The 21,389-nt window shown below is 42.5% G+C and overlaps 1 protein-coding gene across 5 annotated transcripts in view; it reads right to left on the reverse strand.

The window, feature by feature from the left end:
- Nucleotides 1-21,389, reverse strand: part of Armc3 (armadillo repeat containing 3) — an 87,857-nt gene that overhangs the window by 9,640 nt on the left and 56,828 nt on the right. For 2 of the 5 annotated variants that reach the window (XM_028764845.1, XM_028764842.1), the window contains exons 11-16: nucleotides 16,399-16,648; nucleotides 14,006-14,142; nucleotides 6,233-6,401; nucleotides 3,657-3,754; nucleotides 2,601-2,702; nucleotides 2,110-2,220 (exon numbers count right to left, since the gene is read on the reverse strand). In XM_028764845.1, coding sequence (XP_028620678.1) covers nucleotides 2,110-2,220; nucleotides 2,601-2,702; nucleotides 3,657-3,754; nucleotides 6,233-6,401; nucleotides 14,006-14,142; nucleotides 16,399-16,648 — 867 coding nt within the window. Of the gene's footprint in view, nucleotides 1-1,075; nucleotides 1,124-2,109; nucleotides 2,229-2,520; nucleotides 2,522-2,600; nucleotides 2,703-3,656; nucleotides 3,755-6,232; nucleotides 6,402-14,005; nucleotides 14,143-16,398; nucleotides 16,649-21,389 lie in introns of all 5 variants that reach the window. The other 3 variants (XM_028764841.1, XM_028764844.1, XM_028764843.1) reach the window with 3 other exon arrangements.

Here is a 21,389-nt window from a genome sequence, read left to right on the forward strand (position 1 = left end):
GAATCGTAAGCCATGTAGATATGCGGCCTACTGGCTCGCTCCTCATGTCTTGCTCAGCCTGCTTTCTTATACACCCCAGGACCCCATGGGTGGTACTACTTACTGTGGACGGAGTCCTTCAACATCAATCACTAATAAAAAAAAATATCCTTCAGACTTGCTTACAGGCTGATCTGCTCGAGGTCATTTTCTCAGTTAAGGTTCTGCCTTCCCAGAAGACTCAAGCTGACAGGAAGGGAAAGTTCTCCCTAGATTGTCACTACAGCCCCTTTGCAAGGAACCTGAAGGAACTTAAAGGATGCAAGAGTCTCGGGCAGGGCTCAGCCTTCCCACTCCACAGCTGACCCATACTCCAGTGGTCCCTCTTTGTATTTTCAGCTTTAGTAATGTTTCCTCTTAATAATTGTCAGGGGCAACTGCAGTAAATGAGACTCTTATGGCAGACCAGTCTTTGGTGAACACATGTGGGGTCACATCAAGAGGTCTGTCGAAATATGCTTGGGTGGGGGTATTCAGAATTAATAAAAAGACCAAGTCCCAGGGGTCCAGGTAGGTCAGAGCAGGACAGTGTGGGCTGCCCACTATCCCCCAGCTGCTGACCCTGTAGTGACAAGTCTCATGACCAATTGTAGCTGGGGGGAGGCGGGGTCCTAAATGCTTCTGTTGATCCTTCCCTCTTTCTGACTGACCTTAGTTCTATGCTTCAAGTTTTCTAGCTGACTTTGTCACCTAGTCCCTAGTGGCATGTAAATAAGAACATTGGTTTTTAGGTAAAGGAATTTTAGCTGAATGTGCCACACCCTTCCTTGTATGCAAGGGTGCAGATCTTTTTGTCCTGTGTTCAGGAGACTAGACTCTCACAATATTAAGATTAAGCAGTAGATTTTACTGAAACAAGTCATTACCTGACTGACAAGGAACTTAATTTGTTCCAGATTCAAACAAGCCAAGAATATGGGGCTAACCTGGGACCAGGCAGGAACAGCACCTACGTTAAATAATTCTCAAGTATTGGGCTTATGTTTCAATGAAGCAAACTGGGGGTGGGAAGTATTTATCTTTACCCATTACTTACCACAGAAGGTAAGAGGAACAAATCAACTGAAGTCTACTTTTCTTTTTACTATTTTGAAAAAAAAATCAAAGATTCCTTCAATTGCTATTAGTAAGTACAAATCATTTTTTTCTCCCCACCACCACCCCCAACTTTTTCCAGACAGGTAGTCCAGACTGGCCTCCAACTCTCTATGAAGCCTAGGATGATTTTGAACTTCTGATCCCCCTGCTTTCACCTCCTGAGTGCCGGGATTGCAAGTGTGAACCACCAGGCTGTGCTTCTGTCCTACTGGGGATTAAACCCACGTATTTGTGCATACGAGGCAAGTACTTTGACCATGGAGCCAAATAGGATTTAGAATACATAAAACCACAGAAGCACAAAGCACACAGCAATTGTTTCAACCACAAGAGCTAGCTCTTTCTCCCACTTTGTGTTGCTTCTGTCCCGAGGGTAGGGGACACAGCCAGGAAAAGGATGGAGAGAGTACCAACAGGAAAGGACACAGGTACATGGCCTGATGCAAGAAGCTAAGCCCCCTCCTTCCCATCCCCCATCATGGGCTGGGTGGGGGACACCAGTAGCTGAGGACAACTGCTGCCTCTATTGTCCTTTTGGAATGAAAGCCATTGCAGTACTTGATGGTAGTAGTTACCAGGGTAACCTCATTTATCCAGAGACAGGAGAAATTCTGGGTAAACTTTTCAAAGACAGCACAGAATAAAAACAAATGCTTAAGCAAAAACTCACGGTTTTTGCCTCATTCAATACATAGGTTTCAAAAGTCAAACTTCTTTATAGTAGTGCAGGGGCTCAAACCCAGGTAATGGCACTTGCTGGGCACCAAGCTATGTAAGGCCCAAGGGGTTTCTATTAACTAGGAAATTTTAGGTGCTAGGTTGTGGCTCAGTGTGAGCCATTGCCCACTGTGGAGACCCCAGGGTTCCATACCCAGCACAGAACAAACAAAAGCAATCTTTCCCTTTCTGCGCCCTTGCTGCATAATTACAAGTTGTCATGATTGTGACTGCCAGAAGAAAACAACCTCCTACCTTACTCCTTTCTCTTTGGTGAGACCTCCTCTGCTAAGGACAGTGTTACGTCCTGATGCCGGCTCTGATTTTTCTTCTGTGGGAGATCCAAATCCAGCACTAAAACGAAAACTATTTTTCTTTTTTGTCATTTGAAAAGATCACGGCTTATTCTAGTCATACGAACAGTGCTGACAGGTGACATTTTAAATATAATTATCATTAGAAGGTCCTTTCTTTTCCATTAAGACTGGGTTCAGTCACCACTACAGTCAGGGCCTAGTCTATCTACAGTTTAGGGAAACTCAGCCTCTACCACGGCTCCTCCACTTCTCATTGCCCCCAGACATCTGTGACACATTGGCTTACAAAACAATTATGTAGCCAAGTCACCATAAGAAGAAAAAGAATCGATTTACCAAAATCTAAAACTCTAAAAACAAAACACTCCTCCCCCAATTTTTTCAACCATCTAGGCAGGTTGGTTGAGTGTGGACAGACTGTGACCTTACTTGGCCTTCTCCTTGCTTGCCCTTCTTAAGGAAGATGAAGAAGAAATGCTTCGTCCATAGCCGACGTCTGACGATTTATCCTCCATAGACGGAGGTGGAGAGCTAAAACATACGTTTGAAGTTAGGTACAAGCTAAAATTTGTCAATGCTAACTTTGTCCTGGAAACAGATTTCTTGGGAAAGTCATATTTGCAGAAGACTAACAATGGTGTCATATTATTTTTAAAGGCATAAAGAAGAAGTTAAGACAAAATTTTCCCCAAGCCTGAAATGGACACTAAGTGTTGAGCTGGGGCTTGGGCTGTAGCTCAGCGGGCAGAGGGCTGGCCTACCACTCACAAAGCCATCCATTTGATCCTCTTCACCACACAAACCATGACTGGTGGTGAGCACCTATAATCCACTCAGTGGTAGAGGCAGAAGTTCAAGGTTATCCTTAACTTCAAGAGGGGTTTGAGGCCAGCATGTGCTACAAGTGATCGGTTTAAACAGGCAAAACGTTGGAAGCCAGCATGGTGGTGCATACCTTTAATCCCAGCACTTCAGAGGCAGAGGCAGGTGGCTATCTGTGACTTCAAGGCCAACCTAGACTACATAGTGAGTTCCAGACCAGCCAGAACTACATAGTGAGACCCTGAATTTATTTTAATGCTGCTTTAATTTTCAGAGTTACCATTTATTTATCCTAAAGAAAAACAATGGGTACACATTTCCAGATATTTGTCAATATTTTCTACACTTTACATTCTTTGGTTATTTTTCCAGATCCACTGGGAATCCAACTATCTACATACATACATACATACATACATACATACATACATACATAGGTAGATACATAGATACATGATAGATGGAGTGATAACATTTGCTAACATGGAGTCCAAGGAAAAATATGAGTTGTCCCGTGTCAGGCTGAGTGTACAGACCAGCTTTTATTTTCATGGTGTAGGAGACAGCGGGGAGATCTCGCACTAGGAACCTTTCCTACTTGCATGTTGATAACCAAACACTGCATATTCCCCTCCCTGCAGCGCCCTTCCCCCAAGGACTCACGTGTCAGATTTATTGTTGACTAATAGAATAGCACGTTGATCATTCAGGTCCTGTAAGCACAGTTCCTTCAGTGGCAAAAGTTTGGTGCCAGGATTTATCTGTAAGATAATGTGAGCACAAAAGAGGGTTCTCTGCATGTTTTAGAGTTTAAACATGAATGCTAATAGTTGTTGACAGTTTGAAGAATCTAATTCATTCATGTGCACACAAACTGTAGATAAATAATACAGACTAGATAGCAAGTAGGTAGATACATACACACACATACATACATACATACATACACTTATAGATGGGTAGATACATAGATACATGAAAGATTGATAGATACATAGATAGATACATACATACATATATACATACATAAATACTTATATACATAGATAGAAGATAGATACATAGATAGGTACATAGAAAGATACATACATATATACATACAAGATATATAGATAGATACATAAATACATAGACAGACAGATGGATGGACAGATGGACAGATGAATGGATGGATGGATGGACAGACAGATAAATAGATTGGTAGATACATAGGTATGTATGTATGTATGTAGGTAGGTAGGTAGATACAAACATGCATACATACATACGTACGTACATACATACATACACAGACAGACAGAGGCAGATGATCTCTATACATAGTTAGATGTGGAAGCCAGAGCTTGCAGACACACTCTCCTTTATACCCACATTCTTGCTGGTCTGCCCTCAGCTATTCCGTATTATAGCTTTACCACACTCTCTGGAACTATTTGTATCCAAAATCTAACCATACACTCCAGGGAGGACTTTGCCTTTACCTGTGGGCTGAAACTGACTTCACAAAGTGTCATGAGCCTATCTAAAGAGAAGCTGGGGCTGGGAAGATGGATTAGCAGTTAAGAACACTTGTTTCTCTTGACATAGGTTCAGTTCTGGGAACTCATGTGTCGTTTTACAACTGTCTATAACTCTTGTTCCAGGAGATCTGATGCTCTCTTCTGTCCTTCCCAGACACACATATGGTGCACATGCATACATGCAGGCAAAATACTCATGAACATGTTAACAGAGAGGGGAGAAAATTTCATAGTGTCCCACTTCTAAAGAAAGAACCATAGGAAATTAATCACTGCAGGTAAAAGGGGAATTCACCTTTTTCAGAGATGAGCCCCCTTATTGGTTTCCAATGTAGGATGGTATCTCCCCCTCTTTCTATGTGTCTCCCTCCCTCCCTCCTTACCCCCTCCCCTCTGTCCAGCTATCCATCCATCCATCCATCCATCTATCCATCCGTCTTCCATCCATCCATCCTCCATCCATTCATCATCCATCTATCTGTCCATATATGTATACACACACATATATTTTTTATGTAACAATAATAATCTAAGAAAAAGAAGGTATAAAATTAAGAGTAGAGAGGCACAGAAGGGATTGAGGATAATTTTGTCAGCCGGAAAGAAAAGGGCAGACTAAATCAACTTCTTAGTCTCCTTGTGATCAAGTAACAGGTTTCATTCCGATCTAAGATACTTTTCATGATCTTTCCAAAACAATGCAAAGCAGTTCTCCAAAACAATATCATTATGCATTGCCCATATCAGATTGAGACCTTGTAAAGCCTTCAAGAATCCTATGATCTCAGCTCCTTTACCCATCTGAAGTATGGGTAAAGTATATGATTAAGTACATAATTAAGTCTTTTATTCTTCCATCTTTATCAGCTCCGTTTCCACGCTGCCCCTATCCTGATATTCCTTAAACATGCCAAGCACACTTACCCTTGTTCCTCTGCCCAGAAACCTCTTTCACAAAGAGCCCCCAAGCTGACCTTCCCCACTCTTTCCGTGTTTTCGTTCAGATACTACACTTGGTGAGGGCTACCTAGCCATTTTTTCAAAAACGACAGCCCTCTGCCCCATTTCCTCCGAGCTTTGTAGATGCCCTCATCCTGTCTCCCTCACTCCCTACTCGACTCTAGCACATTGCGGTTGTCTTTGTCTTCCCTCTCCTCCATAGGAACACTCTTCCCACTGGAGCAGACATCTTGTATCCTTTTCATTCAGTTTTGTTGTAGTCACAGCCTGTAACACCAGAAGCATAGCACTTACAGACTAAGTGAATCAGATTTCCCCTTTGTATAGAGTATTGTCTTATTGAATGTTTCAAAGGCCCAAGCCAGCATTTCTCTGTGTCAGTGTCTGTTGGGTTTCCTGCTCTTCTCCTTAGTGCTCCCGAAGCATCTGATGTTACAGTAATTCTTTCAGAATTACTCAACATTGAATAAAATGAGCTTTTGTAGAGAAGCAACTTCTTGGTACTTTGTGTGTGTGGTCGCATGTTACTGAGACTGGGATTAACAAGCTGACTTAAACAGCAAGTAAAACAGAATCTAATTAAAACTCTATGAAGACGCAAAAATCTTATAGCCAGAAGTAGTCCAGGCTAAAGTGCTGATTTTCACATTTCTATCTGCAAAAATATAGAGTATGTTTGATGCTTATAAAATAGTAATGTAATGGCATCGTGATTAAAGGGAAAATCATAGTAAAACACAAATAAATGCTACCACTTACCCGACCATAATCATAGAATCCATCGCTAATTATGTTGCTTGATGACAAATAGCCAGTCTGGCTATATTTCAGGGAAAGATTGTTGTTGAGCAATTTGTTATAGGCTGCCTCGCTGAATTTATTTTTCCGACTTAATGATCGATTAATTTCTTCAAGGATATCTAGGGCCCTGTCGATAAAGTTAAAAAATAAAATAAAATAAGGCCTGTTTTGCTTGCTTTCTCCAAGCCCACGGACATTGAGTTCCCATTTATATCCTTAAGCTCCTGAGCGAAGAATTGAGATGGAAAGCTGAGAGCCTCCTCTGCCTTTTTAAATGAGGTGAAACTGACAGAATTATGAAGACAAATCAGCACTTTCTGAGAACATAAATGCCACGCAATAACTCATATTTAAACAGTTAGTGGGACACGGCCTGGATAAATGTCTGTGTTAAAAGCTTGGTCATCTGCCTGCGGTACTGTTGGGAGGTGGTGGAAGCTCTGGGGTCGGGTCTAGCAAGAGGGAGGGGTGGGGTCTAGCAGGAAGGAGGTGAGGTCTAGCAAGAGAGAGGGGTGGGGACTAGCAGGAGGAAGGGGTGGGGTCTAGCAGGAGGGAAGAGGGAGGTCTAAGAGGAGGGAGGGGTGGTCTAGCAGGAGGGAGGTGGGGTCTAGCAGGAGGGAGGGAGGTCATTGGAGCATCTCCGGAAAGGGGACAATCCCTTGTTCGTGTTTTGTCATTTCTTTAAATATTTAGGTTGGCATTCAGAGTAATGGGGTCCAGACACTAGCCGCTCATGTCTTTAATCCCAATACTCAGGAGGCAGAGGAAGGTGGATCTATTTGAGTGCAGTCGGGTCTATGGAATGAGTTCCAGGACAGGCAGGACTATACAGAGAGGACCCTAAAAACCAAACCAAATCAAACCAAACCAAAGCCAACTAAATAAAAATGGAGTGGGCTCTATTCTGATATGTTGACATTTTATTTTTATGTATGTGTGTCACTGCGATTTATTCTAATTTGTACAGTCATCGGCCTTCCTCACCCTGCCTCTTAATTGCTGGTTCCCGTCTACCTCTGCCATAGCCCCTTCTTAAGAAAATATGTCACCTGTATCCTAATACCCTCTCTTTCCCCTCCATCATTCCCCTAAGGTTTCTTCCTTCCCTCTCACAGTCAGGGTCTCCTTTTAAACACACACACACACACACACACACACACGTAGATATACATTTAAATCTAGATTCTACATAGGAGAAAAAAACATGTGTGCCTTTCTGAGTCTAGCTCTAAATTTTAACCAGTGATTTCCAGTTCCATCCACTTTTCTTCGGATGTTATGACTGCAGTTAATATTATTAAGGATTGAATAAAATCCCATGGTGTGGATTACCGAATTTTCTTTATCTGTTCATCATCGGATATCTAGGCTGGGTCTATTTCTCAGCACTTGCAGTGTGCATTTGCATGGTCTCTGTGGTGTGTTTACACTCAGTCCTTTGGGTGTGGTTCTAGCTATGCGGAAGGGCCCATCACTCCTGCACTGTCAACAACGCTTTTGTCATTTGTTTTCTTGATGTCAACCACTGTGGTTGGGTAAAATGAAGTATCAAGATAATTTTAATTTGCCTTTCCCTGATGGCTAAGGATGTTGGACAGCTTTTCAGATATCTGTAAGTTACTTATATTTCTTCCTTTTAGGATTATTTATTCAGTTCAGTAGCCTATTTATTGACTGGGCGATTCTTCTAATGTATAATCTTTGAAGGTTTTTGTATATTCTAGTTATTTGTCCCTTATAGCCTGTTATGTAGTTAGTGAAGATATTATGCTTTTGTGATGGCTATCTGCTTGTGCTATTGACCACTTCCTGCTGTACACAAATGAGAAATGTTAACTGGTTTGTGAATTCTTGGGATTAATACCTATGCCCCTGGAATACTTTTCAGAAAGTCCTTCCCTGAGCCTCTATTTAGAAGTGTTTTAGTTTTGTTCTCTTCTATCAGTTTCAAGGTTACAGGTCTTACATTAAGGTCTTCTGCCTATTTAAATAATCTTTTTGTGATATAAGAGAAGTGAATCTATTCATTATTCTACATGTGCATAGCCATTTCTCCTGTGTCATTTGTCAAATATGCTCTCTTTTCTACAATGTGTATTTCTCTTTTTTTTGCACCTTTGTCAAAAGTCATGGGACTGGGACTGTGTAGGTTAACATTCGGAACCTCTATTCCATTCTATTGGTCTATATGTATGTTTCAATGCCATAGAGGTTTTGTTACTATGGTTCTTTAGTGTAATTTGAGATCAACTATTGAGATTCCTCCAGCATTGCTCTTTCTGATTAGTGCTGCTTTGCCTCTCCCGAGCTTCTGAAGCTCTCATGTGAATTTCAGGATTGTCTTTTCTAGTTCTGTGAAGAATGTCATTGGAATTTTTATGAGTGCTGTGCTCAATCTACGGACTGCTTTTGAAGTACAGATGTTTCTCCATTATGGATTGTATGGATTCAAGAGTGTTTGCATAGCTCGTCTCTCTATCTTCTAGTGTCTTCTTCAACTTCCTTCTTCAGTGTCTTAAAATTTTCACGTTAGAGGTCTTTTATGTCACAGGTTATATTCATTCCTAAATTTAAAAAAAAAATATTTTAAATGAAATTCTTTTCTGTTCCATTTCTTTCTTAGCAAGTTTAATATTGGCACACGGAAAAGCTACTGTTTTCTAGATGTTGGTTTTAGATGCTGCTAGTTTCTGAGAGAGCTTGTCGCTTCTAAGAGTCAGTTCTAAGACTGCTTCACAGTTTTTCTGTGAAATATATAGGATCTTCTGAGTTAAAGATTAAGCTGTCTTCAAAAACTGACAATATGACTTTTTCTATTCAGTCATTTCTTTCTCTTGTTTCTCTAGCTAAGACTTTGTGCACTGTTGAATCTGAACAGTCACCATAGCTGATGGCATCTTATTCCCGATTTCAGAGAAAATGATTTTAGTTTTTCTTCACTTAGAAATTTTGGCTAATCTACAGATTTAATGCAATCCCCATCAAAATTCCCACTCAATTCTTCACAGAGATAGAAAGAGCAATCTTAAAATTCATTTGACATAACAAAAAACCGAGGATAGCGAAAACTACTCTCAGCAATAAAAGAACTTCTGGGGGAATCACCATCCCTGACTTCAAGCTGTACTACAGAGCAATAGTGATAAAAAACTGCATGGTATTGGAACAGAGAAAGGCAGGAGGATCAATGGAATAGAATAGAAGACCCAGAAATGAACCCCCATACCTATGGTTACTTGATCTTTGACAAAGGAGCTAAAACCATCCAGTGGAAAAAAGACAGCATTTTCAACAAATGGTGCTGGTCCAACTGGAGGTCAGCATGTAGAAGAATGCAAATTGATCCATACTTATCTCCTTGTACAAAGCTCAATTCCAAGTGGATCAAGGACCTCCACCTAAAACCAGCTACACTGAAACTAATAGAAGAAAAATTGGGGAAAAGCCTGGAACACATGGGCACAGGAGAAAAGTTCCTGAAGAGAACACCAATGGCTTGCACTCTAAGACCAAGAATTGACAAATGGGACCTCATAAAACTGCAAAGCTTCTGTAAAGCAAAGGACACAGTCAATAGGACAAAGCGGCAACCAACAGATTGGGAAAAAATCTTCACCAACCCTACATCTGATAAAGGGCTAATATCCAAGGTATACAAAGAACTGAAAAAATTAGACTCTAGATAATCAAAGAACCCTATTTAAAAAATGGAGCACAGAGCTGAACAAAAAATTCTCAACTGACGAAGCTCGAATGGTTGAGAAGCACCTAAAGAAGTGTTCAGCATCCCTAGTCATCAGGGAAATGCAAATGAAAACAACACTGAGATTCCACCTCACACCAGTCAGAATGGCTAAGATCAAAAACACAGGTGACAGCAGATGTTGGCGAGGATGTGGAGAAAGAGGAACACTCCTCCACTGTTGGTGGGATTGTAAACTGGTACAACCACTATGGAAAGCAGTCTGGCGGTATCTCAGAAAATTGAACACAGTGTTACCTGAGGACCCAGCTATAACACTCCTGGGCATATACCCAAAAGATGTTTCAACATACAACAGGGACACATGCTCCACTATGTTCATAGCAGCCTTATTTATAATAGCCAGAAGTTGGAAAGAACCCAGATGCCCTTCAACAGAAGAATGGATGCAGAAAATGTGGTACATTTATACAAGGGAGTACAACTCAGCTATTAAAAACAATGAGTTCATGGATGGAGCTGGAAAATATCATTTTGAGTGAGGTGACCCAATCTCAAAAGAACATACATGGTATGCACTCACTGATAAGTGGATATTAGCCAAAAAGCTCACAATACCTAAGACACAACGTATAGACCACATGAAACTCAAGAAGAAGGAAGACCAAAGTGTGGGTGCTTTGGTCCTTTCTAGAAGGAGTATCAAAAGTTTCAACCAGAGCTCCCAAAGTCTAAACCTCCAACCAGAGAGCACAAACGGAGGGACTCATGTCTCCACCTGTATAGGTAATTGAGGGTGGCCTTGTCAGACATCAGTGGAAGTGGAGGGCCATGGTCCCCAAAAGTTTGGATCCCCTAGTATTGTGGTATTCGAGAGCAGGGAGATGGGACTGGGAGGATGTTTGGAGCACACCTTTATAAAAATAGGAGGAGGGGGTATGGGATAAGGGATTTTGAGGGAGATTGGGAGATTGAGAGGAGATAACATTGAAAGGTAAATACGCAAAATATCCAATTAAAAAAAAACAGATAAAGGGTCTAAAAAACAAAAGAAAGAGAGTTTACTTATTTCAAATTATTTTCAAAAGTTTCTAGAAGATGCTAATTGGCTAAGATCTTATTTTAAGCTCCCTACAGAAGAATTGAAGGATCTGTTTAATATTCTCAAGAGAGATGTAAATCCTAATTTTCCTCAACAATTAATTGACAAAAGAGAAGTAATCTCACAAAAGGTAGAAGAAGCTATTACTAATCAATATATTATATAGTCTGATTAGTTGTCGGCTGTGCTATAACAGTCCTTTGATAAAAGATTATTAGTATAGATTTATATTTCTTTAAATAGGGTCTTCATGACTCTCTGAGTGTGGAAGGAGCGACTGTTGGCGCTTCTGCCCTGATTTTACAAGAACTCTGAAAAATTGGCTTTAAAAACAAAAGAGGGGGAATGGTGCCCCCACAGAAGGAGTCCCCCTGAAATACTCTCCATCATGCCTTGTTCACTTTTAACTCTCTAAAACTGAAAGCTCATGGCAAATCTACTGCTGACTGCCTCTGGCACCACCGAGACCAACAAAAACTATGCCACAGATTCAGGGAAGGACCCTCTTACCCTTAAAGGGAATGGCCCAGACCCAGTTCCCTTATGGGGCCGAGGATTAATATACCTGTTTGATACCACAGAAGGCACAGCTAACCGGCTACCAAAAAGATTAATGAAATAAATAGATACCCCCCACAAAGCCAGGCCCAACCATAAATAAGATGAACAACAATTTACATCCAGGGAAGAGAAATCTCCCTGAGAAGTCCCTTCTTTTTCCTTTCCAGGTAAAAATGAATCACCTGTGATGTCTGCTGTTAGAAGTTCTAATCCAGATGCTGGCCTCCAAACTTATACTACTCAGACCTTTGAAGGGCCACTGACAAGAACATCAAACAACTAGAGACTGACATCACTAATCTGAAGAAATCCCTCGTTTCACTGTCTAAAGAGACCTCCAAAAATCGCAAAGATCCTTATTGGACTTGATTTACTCTATTACAATAGAAAAGGCTGTGTACAGCTCTTGACTGTGTACAGCCCTTAAAGAAGAATGTTGCCTTTACATAGACAAGACAGGGAGGGTTAAAGAGAGCAAGAAATAGGTCAGTGAAGGCCCTGAGAAAAATCAGAGAGAGAAAGAGACAGATGAATGCTGGTACAAGAATTGGTTTTCAGCCTCTCCAAGGTTGTCAACCCTACTTCCTCCCATCTTGGGACCATTATTTGGGTTCTTTTTGCTTTTTTCTGCTGGTCCCTGGGCCTCAAATAGGCTGACTAACTCTGTGAAACAACAGATAAATAATTTGGTAGCAAAACCTATTCAGATACATTATCATAAGTTAGCTATGGAGGACCATGAGACTCAGGACTCAAGATGAGGTTGTTACTTTATACAGGGTGTTCCCAAAACCCATCTCGACCCAACCTAAAAGAGGGGACTTCCGCCCCTAGACTAAGCAGAGAGAGGCCACCCAGAACCCTCTCTGACTGGCAATCTGAATTCTTGCTTAGGCTGCAAGGCTAAGCACTGCAAGGGAATATAAATAAAAGTTAAAAATATCTCTCTGGGTTCCTGAGGGACAAGCCTGACTGCATAGGGGTTGATGTCAAAAGTATCCCCTCTCCAGGAAAAAGATATCGGGATGGGTACGGCCCTCATGCCTCACTGGACAACGACAGGGGTACCGGAGCCATTACAAGGTCCCCTTCAATTACTGGAGGTCAGGCCTCTATCCCCACCTTCGCAAGATTAGAATTGCCACAGCCCTTCTATAGAGAAGGGAGGAGATGTCAGGGGCAGCCCTGCTTATACACCGAAGGTCTAAAATCAGCCATAGGCCTAAAATCAGCGATAGGCCTGTCATACATGTATACTAACACCAAGTCTTGGGTCTCTGTGGAAAAACATTGAAACAGATGGCTATAAGCTATTATAAACAGGCAGCTTTTGTGGAAATTTCCCGCCCAAATAGTCATAGACCTTGTAAATAGGTAGCCTTGGCAGATAATACCAACTTAGATAAGGACAAGTGAGTCATAGGCAGAGTCACAGTGACCAGTCCCCTGAACCTTCACCCAGCCGATACCCAGTTCTGAAAGATATCTGTATTCCCCCAGAACACCCACACTCCAGTGTCATCCCCTTCCCCACATCCTGCCTTTCTGTGTTTATAACCCCTGTGTGAATGAATTACGATTTGAAAAAAAATTATAAAAAAAAGAATATACATATCATTAAAAAAAAGAAATTTGGGCTAAAGGTTTGCTGTATGTACCCTTAATTCTGTTGAGGTATTATCCATTTCCTTATTTCTTTAGGGCTTTCATCACGGAGGGATGTTGAACCTTGTCAGATGCCTTTTCTCAGGCAATAGTCATGGTAGTGTAACTTATGTTTGTCAGTCCGATTACTTACAGTTATGCTATACAGTTGGCAGAATTCTGCAGTGAGTTGGTCTGGTCCCCGGCTTTTCTATCATTGCTCATTTAATGCAAAAAGAGTATAAGACTCAAGATTTATAAATAAATCTTTTTCTTTATAATAAAATTATATAAGAAAAATGCTTGGGAACGTGTGGGAACCTTCAAACTCCATTTGCTACTATGCTAAAGAGAACTAAGTTCACCTGCAGTTTGTGGGGAGTGTGAACTGGGGGGAGGATGCTAACTAACTGCAGGTATCAGGAGAAGGGTTTGGTGGAGGGTGGTAAAAAGAGATGGTAGTCGAGGCTCACCCAGTCGATGTTAGCCTTGAGACTGTACTTGGCAAAGATAAAAGAGAACCATTTATCAAGAGGAACTGGAAAAGGAACACAGAGTGCACTTTGGGTGGACAGACTAGGGAAGGATTTTCTGCTCCCAGGGTGGCCCTTCCTGAGTGCTAGGCTTATTGACAGTGCAGGCTCTACTTGGTGCTCCTTGGGTCTAAAGGGTCTGTTTCTCTTCTTTGGGTTTATGCTAGACGCAAGGAACATCCACTCACCCGAGCCTGCATAACTCAACGGCTATCACCTCATCGCCAGCGCAGACCATCACCGCCCAGCTGGCATGCCTTCGGACCTCATCATTCTTGGAGCGCAGGAGCTCAACCAGGGGCACCAGACCACCACAGTTCCTCAACTACAAGCAGAAACCAAAATTGACACACTAAGAGTATAGTAATGGGCATGGCAGCTCACATCTGTAATCTCAGTATTCAGCAGCTGGGACAGGAGGCTCCAAGTCCAAGTCCAGCCTGTATTACAGAGCAAGGCCCAACTGCAAAACCCCTGGGCTGTCCTGTCTATATGGTTCAAGGGTGGTGAGCTGCCTGCCATGTGTAGAACCCTGGGTTCCATCTTCAGCAGGCACGGGAAATGGAAAAAAAATAACATTCATACATTAGAAAAACCTCATTGAATATGCAAATGTTTCAACTGTTTTATAATGTGTCAATTTAAGGTTATTAAATTCAGAGGGAAGTCTGACAGTCTTTATAAGAATCCAATTTTCCATTCTAAGCTAAGAAACCCAAGGAAAGTCATTGCAGAGTTCCTCCGAACTCCCCTGGGATACTGCTGGAAGCCCATGTCCTGCACTATATGGAAAACTCTGCTTATTCACCCTGCACCTGAACACTGAAGGTTCGTTTGGTCATGACAGACACAAATGTGTCCCCTTACTGCTGAAAGTGACTTTACACAGGTGATAAAAACGAAGTTGTTGTCACTAGGTGAGGACGCTATACCCTCGGCAGTCTCTGTGTTGTCATAAAAATTGAACAAAAGAAAGCCAAGAGTGCCAGAAACAGACAGGACACACTGCTGCTGTGACAATCTTGAAGGTGGAGGAAGGGAGCATAAGTCAAAAAATGCAGGTGTCTCTAGTCCAGAAGCTGCAATGGCCAATGGAACTCACGTGTGTGCGCGTGCGTACACACACACACACACACACACACACACACCACTCGCACATGTATGCTAGGACTATAGCTCACTGTTTCTCTGAGCCAGCAAACGCTCCTCACAGCACACCACGGCCCAGGTCAGCAGCATAGCCGAAGCCATGCTGGAACAGTTCTGTAGAAAAGGGCTCGTGTGTCATTATCTTTACTATATGAAAATCGTTTCTTTGGGAACAGAGAAGAGAAAGAGAGCAAGAAGGAAGCTGAATGGAGCTATGTTAGTTACATCAGTAAATACTTTCTGGGGATGAAATTCCAACTAGGAAAGGATCTATCTGAGAGTGTGCTTGCTGGTCTTATGTTTGAGATGCAATATTACATTATATTCTCCATGTCTAGAGAATAAAAAGAACATTCCAGAAAATAGTGTCAAAGGCAGTGTTCAAAGTCAAGAGGCCATGTGGTCAATGATCCACTTTCAAGCATTTTCAAGCCAAACACAGGAGCTCAAGCTTAGCCGCCGTGTCAGTAAATAGGACTCACTGGTCTATGTGAGACATGGCATACTTACGAAGCCAAATTTCTGACCACATTTATTTCTGGGTATAACACAAGATAGAGATCTGCTGTGTGTTCTATTGGCAGAGAGCTAGTTTGTTAATTCTTCCATCCATTCATTTTCTCATTCATTTTAATAGCTACACACTAAACAGGCATTGTTAAAGTCAGGTATGGAGACACCCATCTGCAATCCCAGCTCTCTGAGTATGGAGGGAGGAGCATGGTGAGCCCAGGCCAGAGACCAGAGGCCAGTCTGGGTTCTGCAGTGAGACCCTGTAGAAAATAATACATAAGTGAACATTATGTAACAGATATATAGTAGTAATATGGACATAGGGCAGAAAATTCTGTTCCTTTCCCAAACGCTTGAAGGCATTTGTAATTTTTCCTTTGTGAACCATAAGATGTGGAGTAGGAAGGCAGGGGGCGCCTTGGCGCGTAACAGGAGACGAGAGAGGGCTCCAGCTAAGCTGGAGGGTTGGAGAAAGGGCCGGTGGAAGATGGGGTGGTAGAGCTGGCCTTGGATGGGAAGAGCAGGTAGATAAAAAGGGATGCTTCCTTTGCATTCAGAGAAATGGAGGACGTAAAGAAAGAGTGGACATTTACAGGGACTTAGGGTGCCATGGTGTGAGGTGGGTCGTGTGCTGGAGGGTCAGTATGGATAGGAAGGCAGAAAACAGTCTCCTGCAGCATCCCAGGTTAGTCAGACCCCGAGCAAGCGCGGGATAGCATGGTCAAGGCACTGTCGCTTGGCATCATGGAACCAACATCCAGCAGAGTGCCTGGCACAGAGTAGTGATAAATAAATACCCAGTGGCTAGTTGAATGCCTCAGTAGATGGGTAGAAAGGAGCCGTGTCAACAGCAATGAGGACAGTTAGTGGTCTGAGCAGAGAGCATGACTCTGATCCACGTGTGCCAGTTCAGCCTCACCTCGTTGCGGGCCTCCACGTCGCACGCAGTGGCAGCCACAGTGAGCGCTGCGGTGCTCTGCACCACCGTGTTGGTGGAGTGCAGCGGTCCCAGCAGTGCGTGCATTACTTCGTGGTTCTGGATGATAGCTCGCAGAGGCTCTTGTACGGCCATGTTGGTTAGCACTGTGGCAGCGTTGGCAACAGCTCCGTCCCGCTTGCTCGACAGGATGTTGATCAGCGGGTCAATGGCATCTGCTTCTGCAGCAGCACTGTGCACAACAGGGAGGAAGGAATGCCAGTCTCTCAGTTTCAAGGCTGTGTCAGAGGAATTTGCAACCCACTTAGAAACAGGGTAGTTTGTCGTGCAATGAACCCAGAAGGGGGCGCTACTGATCTAAGTGCAGTCTGAGGAAAATGAGTGAAATCATGTAATCCTTTTGGGTAATAAAAAACTGCATGACCAAAACGTTTTAGTACTCTTAAGTGCTGGGTGGTTGTTCAGTTATTATCCTCAGTGAAGATGAATTTTAATTATCAATTTGACACAATCCGGAGTCCCCTGGGAAGAGTCTCAGTGAGGCGTTGTCTAGATTTGGTTGTGTGTCTTTGTGGAATTATCTTTACTTTGGTCATTGAGATGGGAAAATCTGACCACTGTGGGGCGGCACCATTCCCTGGGCATAGGATTCCGAATTATATGAGTAGTGAAAGCCAGCTGAGCACGCATTCATGTATAATTTCAGTTGTCTCCCCTTGACTGTGGGTGTGATGACTGGCTGTTTCAGGTTCCTGCTGCCCTGGCTTCTGAGACAGTTGCACTTGACAAAGGAGTCACACATGCACTTTGGCCAATGCAGGCTTGGTTACTATAATGGTTAAAGATGTAAAGCACTTGATGCAACGGGCTGTATTGTTAAGTGCCTGAAAAAGAACCCTGGGTAAGAAGACATAAGGAGCACACTGGCTCCAAAGGACCTACAGGGGCCAGACCTGCCAGAGCAATCATCTCAGCTAGCAGGATAGCAAGGAGTTCAAGACCTGTCTGGACTATGAAGTGAGTTCAAGTTTAGCCTGGGCTACTTGGTAAGACAGTCTCAAAAGAAAAAGCAAAAAGGACGAAGGGGCCTGGAAATGTGGCTCAGTAGCAGAGCACTTACCTAGCCACGTGTGTGGCTCTAGGCTCAATCCCCAGCAACTCAACATCACACTAACAATAATGACATCAACCATTTACCTTAGTCATCATGTTAGTACAAGTCATCAAGACAGCAAAAAGTATTGACACTTTAATAACATGGACGTCTCAAATTTGTACATCTCGAATTTATATTGGGTGTCCCATGTAGGACTGTGTCATAAAACAAGAAAGGCAGTTGGAGTGGGTAAAACTGTCTGGTGTAATCACCACCAGTGTCTCAATGCATTTAATTTGACAGCACCACCTGAATCTGGGTACTGTGATGGACCAGTAGCCTTCAAAAGAAAAGTCATGAAAATTGTCCTATCTATCCATCCATCCATCCATCCGTCCATCCGTCCATCCATCCATCCATCCATCACAGAACAGATTACAAATGAAACCTGGATAGGGAGGCTGGTGGCCCTGGGGGAGAGTAGGGTGTGATGTCTATACAAACCAGCGCAGAAGGAAAGAGAACAAGGCTCCGCTCTGATGATGGGTCGGCAGGTGACGGGCCAGCAGGATCGACCTCCCCAGGCCTGCCTGCCTGCCTGCACCCTGGTTTATTAGGTTAGCCCTTCCAATACACTTGTTGCCTCCTTGGTGAAGGTGACAACCACTTTCATTCCCATGCTTCCTCTGGCTCTTAGGGTGTCGTCAACCCTTCCTGTTACATCTTCCTTTCTTCAGTAGCTGAGGGTCAGTGTTTAATTTCCTTTCGTTGGGGATAAAATATTTTTATAATACTCTTATGATAATTTCACTTCCAATGCTTATTGTTAACTGACACAGTGGTCGTGTGATTTTAGAGTTTCAAGCCTTATCAGGAATCTCTCATATTTTTGCTTTTGAAATTTTATAGCCCAAATACTAAAATATAAAAAATGTTCTGTAGCATCTATATACATGCCTCCCCCCCTCCCAACATGCCAAAGATCAAAAGCAGGGTTTTATACACACTTTACCATGAAGCTACTTGCCAACCCCTGGAAGTTCAAGTTTAGTGTATCATTCTAATCAACACACACTGGAGTCTTTTCAAAACTCCTCTTCTTTTGAGTTATTTTTTTGCAGCCCAGACCCTTATGCCAAATGCTTCAAACCCTTGATCACCACAAGTACATCTTGCCCAAGATGTAGGACTCCTTTGTCAAGTAGTAGAAATTCTTCTCGTTTTTTGAAAATTTAAAAAAAAAAAAGCACACCTCATCTTTTTTTTTTTTTTCATTTCCTCATGAAGAGAAGAAACAAAGCAGTGGGGAGCTGGAGAGGTGGCTGGGACCTCATTAGAATGACGTGTTATTTTTGTAAAGGACCCGAATTGAATTCTACGCTCTAAATCAGCTGTAACTTCAGTTCTAGGAGGTTGAGTGTCCTCTCCTAGTCCCCCTGGGAGCCAGGTAGTCAAGTGGTACACAGACATACATGCAGGCAAACACACCATAAAATAAAATGAAATAAACATAATTAAAACAAAAGACTCAGCCTGTATTTAAGGAGGAGAGAAGGAAGAAGAGTGGGGGTAGGATGATGATGACGACAATGGAACTGAGAAACGGTGCATCAGGACTAGGGATTCCTCTAAGGAACACATGGGCTCTGTGCTCTTCTGCTCAGTGTTAGCATTCTCTGGTAAACGTGCCTTGCCTCTGTTTGTCGGCCACTACCTTCTGCTTTTTTCTCTTTGCTCTTTATGAAGACAATAAAAGACGTGCATAAAAACCTGGCTGTTTAAAAAGCCCAGATTTCTGGTACACATTGGAAGACAGTTTTTACTGAGCTGAACAGCCTCACAGAAAGAAACCAAGCTTTCAGTCCTGGGAAGAAAGGCGTACACTGGACCTCCACCCTCTGCCTCTAGTTTGTGTCCTGCATAATTCTAAAAACAATTACTAAAATGAGCTTGTGGCAGAGAAGGTATCATCAGGACCCTTTTTGCCTAAAAACAAGCTAATTACAGAGATAGGAATATAGTACAAAATTTATATATTAAAACAATTTTTGTCTTCATTTTGTTTCTTTCAAACCCATGATACTATGTTTTATTTTTTTCTCTCTCTAATAGGGACATTCAGAAACCAAAGACTGTCATATTTTAAAAACATGTTTCAGTTTCCTTAACAGCACAGCATTATCCAAGCAAATGAGACAGAAGTCAAACTGCTGTATCATAAAATCCAGAATTATAGGGCCATATGTCACCACAATAGTTAGAAAATATTTTCTGATATTTACCATCATTCATCGCCATCCAGTTGGAGTTTACTCAAATGAGTTTAAAGTGTAAAATTTAAAAATGAGCTGAACAACAAACACAGAGACGGATAAGAACATCTGTGTGTGTGTGAAGAACAGAGGTGAGGTCTAGCAGTCTGCTGTACCAACCTAACCAGGCCCCGGCTACACTCCCCCTCCTGCTTCTCCTCATCAATCCACACTCCATCAAAATCTGACCTGGCCCCTTCTGTGGATTAACGCCGATGCAGAGAGCCCACACATGCACACAATCCTTGACTTTTAGTTTGAACTGGGATTTTTCAAAAGTGATGGACGTTCAATAGGAACCACACTGCAGGTTTTCAATTCAGGCCTTTTCCCAGGTTGGCAATGTCCATAATCCATTTGCCATAATCCATTCCTTCTTATTTCCTGCCCTCTCCCCTGCCTGCTTCCACCTGGCCCCTCCCTGATACCATACAGTGCAGTGTGCTGTGTCATGAGGCTATGATGTCGGTAGGTTAGGGGTATTAACTACATTCGGACTTAATTTCTGTTCTAGATGAATTTGTGGGAATATAAGCTCATCACGAGTCATGGAACATCAGTCAGTAAGTCCTAATATGTCTCATGCCACAGCTAACACAGCATTTTAAAATTATAATCATACTGCTTACTCCAAACACTCACAGATTCCTACCGTCAGGAGAAAGCCCAGATTACCCACACAGCTTTCAAAGTCTGGCCTGCCTCCCTCTTTACCCCACACCCACTCCTCCCTGTGCCTGTGTCTCACCCCAGGACACTTATACAAGTTCTTCCTACTACTCCCTCCCCTCCCCTGGATAATCCTCTTTCACAGTTTGGCATAAATGGCTTTTCCTCAAGAAAGGGGCTCTGGATCCCCAAACTCAGTTCTTTTTTTAAAACCAGAACTTAAACCTTTGTAAAAATATACATAATTGCTGTGGTTTAGAAAACAATGTTTTGGCAAAGACATTCGCAGTCAAACACAACAAAATGTGATTATTTCACAACATTTGTCATGGGATTCAGCAGTTCTCACTGGTGTTCCCAAGACCTACAAACAAACAAACAAACAAACAAACAGACAGACAGAAGAAAACAACCCCCCAAACCCACCAAAACAAAACAAAACTACAACAAAAAACAAAATGGATACTAAATTTCACTAAGGAAAATTTCAGTTATACATATAGCATCGACTGATGGCTTATGGTGCTGTTTCACATTCGTGTGTTTTCATTCATGTACCTTTTGCCCTAATCACCCTTCCCCATCCCCTCCTGTATTTCCTTCTGAAGAACTACAAGTGCTTCAATAGCTATTCAACACTCTGTGCTCTGTGCTGTCCTGGTGTGACCCCCTGGTCAATTGCTCTCCCCTCTCATGTGCCTCCTGCCTGCTACATGCTTCTTAGAGCCAATGTTTGCCCTTTATTTGGTTTATCTCTTCAGTTTAAAGGAGACCAAAATATTTTACTGCCTTGGATTAACTCAAGGTAGTGAAGAAAATTTGGGGGGTGGGGGGAGACTAGACAAAGGAGCTGACAAACTGGGGTGTCCACTTTCATTGTCTAGGCTGACCTTAAG

Source organism: Grammomys surdaster, unplaced genomic scaffold (assembly GCF_004785775.1).
Source record: "Grammomys surdaster isolate TR1022 unplaced genomic scaffold, NIH_TR_1.0 146, whole genome shotgun sequence".
Lineage (NCBI taxonomy): Eukaryota > Metazoa > Chordata > Mammalia > Rodentia > Muridae > Grammomys > Grammomys surdaster.